Here is a 9,647-nt window from a genome sequence, read left to right as displayed (position 1 = left end):
TTGGTTTCAGAAATTTAGCTACTGAGCTCCAGCTACTAGGGTAGGTGACCACCTCGGATGTCAGGTGAGGGCAGAAATTGCTTCAGGATCCATCAAGCAGAAGAGCTCATTTAATTAACTACAAACTCAATGCAGGGCAGTGGTACTTAATGATATGGGATTTCCTCATATACATCACAAATAAAAATGTTGCCTTGGTGGCTAGTGAGAGAACACACATGAAACAGAGGGTTCTGGTTAGACAATGCCAACACGCAGAAGGGCCAAACTGAATTGCTTTTTCTACCTTCTGTATTATCTGAGGAGTCTACAGTCAAGTTCAGATGTCTATATAACACATAGTGGCCCTTATCAATATACCCATTAATCAAACTGACATGTAATATTGAACATTAAGTGCTAATGTGTAAAAACGGAGCCAAGAGTGGAGTCTGGATTCCTTTCCTAGATAATTTTATAGGAGATATGAGTGGTGCCTCTTCTTTAGACACGGCTAAAGGTCCCAAGTCAATTCCTTTTCTCATTGGATCACTTACTATCATGATCACCACCCAAATCAGCAGACACTTTTATTAGCAAATTCAGTAACAAGATAATCTTTCCAAAATTTACAAATATACAGTATATTTATGGTATTACCTTCAGACAACTTCAGTGCAAAGATATACATATAATACATTGTGATAATTATTTGTAAAAATATGAGATGGCATAAGTAAAAAAGGCATACATGATATTTTCAACTACAGGCAAACAGGGAAAAATATATTTTTCATAAAGTACTGAATGTTGACTTTTTTCATCTCTTTGTAAAAAATATATGTGCAAAAGTGTGTTTCTAATTATTCCTTAAATAGCTGGTATAGCTATACTTCAGAGTCTTCTTTAACAAGATTCGTGGTGTCTTTATCTTCTGTTGCAGAATAGGTTGGCATCGGGTCTCTTTTTGAAGGAGGCTTAGGCTTAGCAGGGAGAGGTGATGGAGGTGGGGTCACAGCAACACTTTCCTTCTGTTCGTTCTCCATCTAAGAACACAACGTAGCAGGAATCAGCCATTTACTCCCCCAAGGTAACCACACACGATTTTTCATAAAGAAGACTATTTGTGGCCGCTCTGCTCAGAATAAGTGTGTGTCCAATTTAACCAAGCAAATAATTTCTAAGAAAGAATGTCTGTGCTAAGAAAAATTGTTAAAAATTACCTGGGCATAGATTGGATTTTCAAAGTTGGTAGTTTGTTTAGCTTTTCATCTGAAGAGATTCCATTTTGTCACCTAAATGAAAAGGGGAAAACAAAACACTCTCAGTAATGGAATTATTTTGTGGGTTTCTTTTCCTCCTGTCGCAATTTAAAAATTTCTTCTTACTGAAGGATAAAGCAATTTGGGACTTAGGACCATATGATTGAGCCCATGTGGTAAATTTTCAGTTTCTCCTGTGGTCCCTGAGCAGTAACTGAAACACTCTCGGCTCCTTTCATCTAATGGTTTTAGATACTTCTTTAATTTCAAATTTATAATTTACAGAATCTGTGCCATAGTGTCTACAAGCAGATCACCTGGCTACTTCAGTACAGAGAGAACACATAAAACAGACACATACAAGGTGCATCTGGAGAAAAAGAGATTTCTGGGGCTGCCTGAAAATTGGGCAGAGATAAATTATAACTCTTACTCTCTAAAATAATATTCTTTGTATCCCTTCTCCCTTCATCATTCCCTCCTGTATCATAATAATACTAATAACAAAAACATCTAACATTTGTTGAGTGCTTACTGTGTGTCAGGAATTACTCTAAGAGTTTCACCAGTTTCTGATGTTTTCTTAACAACTCCTAGAGGTAGGTACACTTATTGTCCTATAGTTGCTGAGTCACAGCAAGATTATATAACTAAACTGCAGGTAGAAGGGCAGGTAATGATTACTCAGGGGACCCAGAGGTCCACAAACTGGAGAACCCAAAGAGAATCACCCTGGACCATGGTGTGTGGCCCACACTCTACTGAAAAGTTGCCTGTCCTGCTGACTGCCAGATAAAAACCTGGTGGAAGACAAGGGAACAGACAGCCTACTCCCAACAGAAGCTGAGGGAGCCCACGGGTTTTATGGGGTATCTCTTACTCTGTGAAAGCAAGGGACCAGGCTGTGGAGGAATGGGGAGCACAGAGCTACAGGAGAAGCAGAAGAGGTCTTCACTTTAACCCATATTCAAGTGAGTCTCTGCATTGTACATAGTGCCCCCAAGGGGAACATGAAGACATTCAGGTCAAAGCCCTGCCTCTGGGCGCTCACAGTTAAGTGGGGCAGGCCAAGGTCTCTTAGATGTCATTGCTTCAAAATGGAATGTCTAGCTTGGAGTTAAGCAATTACTAACAAGAGAAAAGGGATGGTGACTTTCATTTCTGCCTCCTTGGGAGACCTTATGCATATCAATGGAAAATACACTTTTGAAAAATAATAGAACTGAATCCCAGTTCATGGTTTTTGTTTTTTGTTTGTTTGTTTTTTTGAAATGAAGTCTCGTTCTGTTGCCCAGGCTGGAGTGCAGCTGCACGGTCTTGGCTCACTGCAACCTCTGCCTCCTGGGTTCAAGCAATTCCCCAGCCTCAGCCTCCCGAGTAGCTCAGGCATGTGCCACCACACCCAGCTAATTTTTGTATTTTTGGTAGAGACGGGGTTTCATTATGTTGTCCAGGCTGGTCTCAAACTCCTGACCTCATGATATGCCTGCCTCAACATCCCAAAGTGCTAGGATTACAGACGTGAGCCACCGCAGCCAGCCCATGTTTTTAATTGTTAGTCTTTCAACATATTTATGGATGAAGATACATCTGTGAGACTCTGGCATGTTCAAATCAACCTAGGTGATCTCACCCAAGCGCCTCTACTGCTTTTAAGCCATGCTGGCTGTTATCTCAGTGCCCAGGAGGCAAGAAATACAGTGAGATCCCTGGACAGGCCATGGCAGACAAATTTTACAGGGTCTCAGCCTCACTAATTAAAAAAGTAAGAGGAGGAACCAAGGGATTACAAAGGGGAAGAGAAAGGACAGATTACAGTTGGTGACGATCTGCTCTCCTTTGAAAGAGCCTGTCAGTATACATTTTGTTTCTGATAACAGACATGCAGGTCAGAGGTTACGGCCTCCACACCACATTCCCCTTCCAGGTCCAGCAGGGGAAAATCTCTATTTAGTGAAGAAGATCACTAGACTAGGGATGGACCGAGAAAAAATATTGAGAATACACATCTGGCGCTAGCTTGGGGTTGACTCAAACTTGGAGGACCAAATATATGACATTCAAACCTCCATGTGTCTGTGGAAAATTAATCTTCAAAATCTATTTCTAATACAGCTTAAAGAAAAAATGTTTAGTCCCTTGAAAAATGTGAAACTGAAAATTCCTTTCTAGACAATATTTGTGTATATCTGTGTGTGTGTGTGTGAGACAGAGAGAGAGAGGACTGTGTGTGTGTGTGTGTGTGTGTGTGTGTGTGACATGAGAAGAAGGAATAAGGAAGGGAATTTGAGAAGGTATATAGAAACTTTGATATAGACTCTTCTCATTAGCATCAATTTAGTTCAAATTTTATTTTTATTTAAATAAGCAGCGCAGGAACCAATGTTTAAGGTGATAATGAGACTGCCAAGTTATCCCGATATCAATGTTTACAGATTATAAAATTTGATAAATATTGTATCAAAAGGTAAAATTTCTAACTACGCTTAGACTTTCATTTCTTTACATTACTTCACAAAATTGGTCATAGAATCTTTTTTTGTTTTTTGAGATGGAGTTTCACTCTTGTTACCCAGGCTGGAGTGCAATGGCGCGATCTTGGCTCACCGCAACCTCCGCCTCCTGGGTTCAGGCAATTCTCCTGCCTCAGCCTCCTGAGTAGCTGGGATTACAGGCACGCACCACCGTGCCCAGCTAATTTTTTTGTATTTTTTTAGTAGAGACGGGATTTCACCATGTTGACCGGGATGGTCTCAATCTCTTGACCTCGTGATCCACCCACCTCGGCCTCCCAAAGTGCTGGGATTACAGGCTTGAGCCACCGCGCCCAGCCAGTCATAGAATCTTAAAACAGAGACATTCCAGTTCCTAGTGGTTCTCAACTCGGAGTGTGTGCACATGTGTTGGGGGAAGGGTGGTGATTTCTGGAGTCACATTGAATTAAAGGAGACACTACTGGGATTTAGTGGACAAGGACCAGAAATGCTGAAATTCCCTGCAGTGCACAGGGCAGTTTTGAAGCACAAAAGAACTGTCCCACTCAATATGCCAATAGTGCCCCAGTGAGAAATACTATATTATTGAGGACTTTAGCCCCAGAGGTAAAACGGTTTGTCCAGATTCAAACAGCTAGATCTGGGATAGCTTCATATGTGTTCATTAAAACTAATGATTCATTAATACAGAGTTTAATATCAAATATATTTATTGAATTTCTTTCTGCAGACCAAATAGTGTACCAATTGCAAAGGACCTGCAGGCATGTTTAAGAAGTTCCATCTAATGGCATTTTTTTTCTTTCAATCTCCAGTATTAAACACCATCGAGGGCAATAACATTAGTTAGATGATTGGTTGGACAATAATTAAAAAATGGATGGTGAATGGACAAAGTATGTAAATTAGTGCCATCTAGTGGTAAAGACTGTAATAGCAGGAGAGCGAAGACCAGCTTAAAGGAATAAAGATGCATGCAGAGAATCATGGCACACAGAGAAGAATCTTTCATCTGTATCTTTGACACAAGGAAATCTTTATTCATACTGAGTCAGTTTCTCAACTTAAATGTCCCTGGTCTAAAGATACTGGATCCAGAAGTCAATTTGTTCTTTTTTGTGATGTGTTCTCCCATGTTACAAGGAACATTATTCCCAACTCAATGTTAGAATGTAGCTTTATTTGGTGGCAAGTTTTTCAATCTATGATTTTTAAAAAATTATATTTATTAACTGCCAATGGATCTTTGAGCCTGTCAGAGTCTCCCTTGTTTGCTTAAGGTTAATAACAACCCGGCCATCCCAAAGATCTTTCCAAATCCCACAATATTTCAGGAGTCAGCAACTGTTACCTGAGTTCCATCAGCATCTGGGGAAGTTGGCTTTGTCTCTGGAACTACCTCAGAAGGGTTTATGGGACTTCCATAATTCTTATTCTCCACATTGCCAGATACAGTCACCTGTGGACACATTAAAGGCCGTTACCCTATTTGGAAAGAATTCAGTAGTAAATAAATTTGCTGTCGTTTTTACCAACTCTGGCTCTTTTTGCCATCTTGTTCTTCTAGACATCATCAGGCACCATTTTGATTGCATGATGTAACCCAGTAAGTCAGGTCTAAACATTACTCCCACCACCCCAAAATCAAGAGCAGAAACCACTAAGACACCTCATACCATAATCCTGGGAGACAAATACATCCCTCACTGGTCACACTCTCACTTATTACTAGCAATTTCTACTATATTTTCTATACCTTCTTACTCCCACTGTCGACCAAATTTTTGGATAAAGAAACTCTGGTTATATACTGGAAGCGAAATCCTAGAAGAACAGCAAGAATAATTCTCCAACCTCACTGGTGAACTGAGAATCCTTTCTTTGGCTCTTAATAATTTCTTTGAATATTAATAAATCCTATCTTTGCAAATTAAAATTTCATAGAACTACTAAAAAGAGGTTGAATTTTTGAAAAGATGAGAATAATAAAATTAAAACTCTTCTACACATTTTTCTGTAAGATTCATGTAATTGCAAGGTTCCCTTTGAAGACCAAGTGACCATGAATATATAATAAACTACGAGGTGGACAATTCACTCCTTTTCCTACATATTCACATTCATTACTTTGTTTATTCTCAAACTTGGATATGCATTTGTATACATGACCTCATTTTGTTTTAAGTGAAGATGTCAAATAAAATGTCATATCTGTTTTAACACGTGATTAAAGTTTTCATATCTGTTTATTAAAGAATCAGGCAAACACTTTCAAAATTTAAACATTTATGATCTTAAAATCACAAAATATTTGTAAAATAAACATTTCTAGCTTCTGTATTAAAATGTGCCATATCTCAAGTTTGAAAGGAGCATAGGTGTTAACAATGTCAGTTATTCATTGTCACTAAGGCCACAGTTGTTTTGACAAAAGAGACACATGTTCACAGTTGACAAGTGCTGGAAGCGGTGCTAGGGCTATCGACGCAGACCTTATAAAAAGTTATTCCCTTCACCTATATTCCTATCTCATCTCCCAGCTCTTCTTCTTAAAGATGACTGAGCGATAAGGCTGCAGCAAGGAAATTTAGATATCTGTCCATCAACTCTAGAGACCTTTGTACTTTTTGGAAAAGTATCACAACAGCAAGCATAAGAGGTCCCTCTCCCTTTAATCCACCTCAAACCACAAACTTGTGATAGCAGCAAGAACCAGAGACTGGGCCCAGTCCTCCAATTCCTGTATAATGATCTGACAAGTCTCCACTCCTTCATTTCACAAGTATTTGTAGATAAGCTGTGGTGTTTCAGGCACTGTGTTTACCAGGCCCGCGAAGGGACTCAGACCTCATGCTCTGACACCCCTCAGAATGAAAGGCTCTTGGTCAGCAGCCCCGGCACAGCTGCCAAACCTCCACCAATATGCAATGGAACAGGATTCTGATTGTTTTCAGGTCTTATGTCCTTGGGTTGGTCCTGTTCCTGCAGATAGGGCAGCTGCGGCATGGACCACTCACTACGCTTCCATCCATCTGGAAGGAAGGTTAGGAGAATCCTAAGAAGACATGACTCAACAGATTAAGATCCAGCGACAGCAGTAACTGAAATAAAGGACTGCATGGTTTCTCACCTGGGCTGGCTGAACCACTTTCACAGCACTGTCTCTGGCTGCTGAATACATTGGGTTTTCAAATATTATGGGCTGCTTCCCCATTTCCATGACAAAGTCTTCACTCTGATGGCAGACAGACAGAGAGATTACACCATACTAATCTAGATCACACACAAAAAAAGGTGCCTTCCTCACACCTAGAGGTATGCTCGGTGCTATGCCAAAGTTACCCACAAGAGAACTTGCAAAAAAAAAAAAAAGAAAGCCAGCAAGACACAAGGCCTCCATATGGCAAATTTTTATGCAAAGTCACATGACATGCACTAATTTACCAACTCAAGGAAATGGAAACACTCTTCTTATATCTAAATTCTCTTAAATAATTCATTTGGGGATTGGGTCTATGCAAGAGAAAAGGATAATGGTGGAAGAAGAAAAGAAAAATGAGAAGAGAGGGAAAAGAAAAGAATGGGTAACATTACATTTTCAGGGAAGGAAAAAAATGAAAGACTTGAGGGAGAAACAAAATACTGAAAGTGGTTTCCCAACACTGATTACAGAGAGCCCCCTCGGTGCCACGACTGTGGCAGCCCCTCATAAAGTACTTCATTTGGTCATCCCAGGAGGTATTATTGTACCCATTTTACAAATAGGGACAATGAAGGTCAGAGATATCAGCTTCATGTCTATTGTCACGTACTTAGTAGGTGGCAGAGCCATGGTCTGGACCAAAGCCAACTCTAAAATCACTGTTTATTCCATCACTATACATTGGTGGGAAAATATATGACACTAGAAAAAATATAGTTCCCTACTCCTTTTATACATATAAAATGTCATCAAATTAAAACAAAATATCGTGTCCTCCCCACCCATTGCTCCCCAAAAAACCAGGAAGCTCTTCAATATTCAAGTTAAACGTAAGACTGATCATGATTCCAATTCAACAGTGTGGCTTAGAGCAGGGGTAAATTCCAATTTTATTACTAGTGTTTTTAGACACCTTTAGGCAACAAACCTAACTTGTTTCGGCAACAATGTTTCCTAACTTGGTTTGTGTAGTGCAGACTTTATTTTGAGAGGCCTACTACTGTATTTCAGTCTTCTCTAGATAAATTTTATTCTTTGTAAAAGGTGTTTATTCTATAAATGACAACCTTCGAGTAATCATTTTGAAATCATACTCACCATTGCCATTGATCTGTCAATAGCAGTCTCAGGTCCAAAATCAGATACTCCAATATCCATGTTAAGATCTGCCCCTGATCTGAAGGTCACCCCATTTCCATTTTCAGAGGGCTTGACAAGACTGCTTAAGCTGGAAACAATTATCCAAAAAGTGTCTTGTTATTTAAAACAACAAGAAGAACAAAAACAACAAACAACCTTTCGCAACAGTCCCCTTTCTTCCACACTGCTGACTCTTCCTTAAATGTAATGCTCAATTCCCACTCTAAATTTACACTGTCAAATATGGTAGTAAGTTCCCTTAGCTACCTGGAAACATTAAAACACATTCCTGAACCCTGAGATCTAAAAGAAAAAGGGTGCAGCACACACCAGGATAAAGCCTGGGCATCACGCAGCTGCCTTTTCACTCCCCTCTGACCTGCACCCCTACCAATAGGTACAACCATTTGGACTACAAAACACAGCTTGTCACCACTCAGGCTTTAGAGAAGCAGTTAGTTAAGAAGCCGTGATTTGAAGTGACTGCCTGACATCCTCACTACTTTTCGTTTCTGCAGAATAGGCGAACCGCGTATTGTGCTTTTCTAACTCAAAAAGAAAACAAAGTCCTTCACATGGCTTCCTATGAATTTCTTAGGCTTCAAACATCAGTGTTCCCCATAATGGAACTGACCTTGGCAGCTTGGGCAGAGCAGGCAAAAGGGAGCCGGTTCTCCTATAGTGGAAGAATCCTGCAATTGCCAGAGCTCCAATTACGATGATCAAGAGGACTGCCAACAGCACAGCGACTGCGGCTATGAAGAGAGCAGAGAGCACATCAACACATGGAAGCCCACAATCCTGGCAGAAACTGGGGGCTAGAACCACTCTTTTAAAGACTGTGTTTAAGACCTAACACCATAAAAACCCTAGAAGAAAACCTAGGCAAAACCATTCAGGACATAGGCGTACGCAAGGGCTTCATGACCAAAACACCAAAAGCATTGGCAACAAAAGCCAAAATAGACAAATGGGACCTAATCAAACTCCACAGCTTCTGCACGGTGAAAGAAACAGTCAATAGAGTGAATCGGCAACCAACAGAATGGGAAAAAATTTTTGCAGCCTACCCATCTGACAAAGGGCTGATATCCAGAATTTACAACGAACTAAAACAGATTTACAAGAAAAAAACAAGCCCATTCAAAACTGGGCTAAGGATATGAACAGATACTTTACAAAAGAAGACATACATGAGGCCAACAAGCATATGAAAAAATGCTCATCATCACTGGTCATCAGAGAAATGCAAATCAAAACTACATTGAGATACCATCTCATGCCAGTTAGAACATGGCTTTATGATTTTTTTTTTACTAGCTTTTTCCCCACTGATACCTTAAATGCAGATGAGATATTATACCACCTACATTCATTAGGAGGAAACCAGGAAGCAAAGGGGCAGCAACCTGTCTGGGTTATGATTGGAACTGGGCTTAGACTCCCTCTGGGAGGAACAGAGGTGTTCTCAGGGAGAAAGGAACAGAACCCCTCTGGTGGAACAGAGAGTAGGGAAGGAAAGGGATGTTCAAGGAGAAGGATTTGTTCAAGATGCCTTTTCTTAACCTT

At 40.1% G+C, this 9,647-nt stretch overlaps 1 protein-coding gene across 1 annotated transcript; it reads right to left on the bottom strand.

Annotated features, from left to right (window-relative positions):
• Positions 1-925: 925 nt before the first annotated feature.
• Positions 926-8,857, bottom strand: LOC105733422 (low-density lipoprotein receptor-related protein 2-like). Its single transcript, XM_064371337.1, has 6 exons — positions 8,713-8,857; positions 8,037-8,166; positions 6,867-6,971; positions 5,088-5,195; positions 1,203-1,274; positions 926-1,025 (listed from the first exon to the last, which is right to left on the bottom strand). The coding sequence occupies exons 2-5, from the start codon at positions 8,094-8,096 to the stop codon at positions 1,248-1,250; spliced, it is 300 nt and encodes a 99-aa protein (XP_064227407.1). The 5' UTR covers positions 8,097-8,166; positions 8,713-8,857; the 3' UTR covers positions 926-1,025; positions 1,203-1,247.
• Between the last annotated feature and the right edge of the window lie 790 nt (positions 8,858-9,647).

The sequence above is a fragment of the Aotus nancymaae genome, unplaced genomic scaffold (assembly GCF_030222135.1).
Source record: "Aotus nancymaae isolate 86718 unplaced genomic scaffold, 86718_ANA_hifiasm-v0.15.2.pri h1tg000131l, whole genome shotgun sequence".
Lineage (NCBI taxonomy): Eukaryota > Metazoa > Chordata > Mammalia > Primates > Aotidae > Aotus > Aotus nancymaae.
This window is presented reverse-complemented; position numbering and strand designations above follow the sequence as displayed.

Excerpts from the sequence above, each read along its gene's own strand:
- LOC105733422 (XM_064371337.1), bottom strand. The coding sequence starts at position 8,096 with ATGGATATTGGAGTATCTGATTTTGGACCTGAGACTGCTATTGACAGA. Across the intron at positions 6,972-8,036 it reads TTGACAGATCAATGGCAATG|AGTGAAGACTTTGTCATGGA; the intron begins GTGAGTATGATT and ends GTCTGCCATCAG. Across the intron at positions 1,275-5,087 it reads CAGATGCTGATGGAACTCAG|GTGACAAAATGGAATCTCTT; the intron begins GTAACAGTTGCT and ends CTTTTCATTTAG.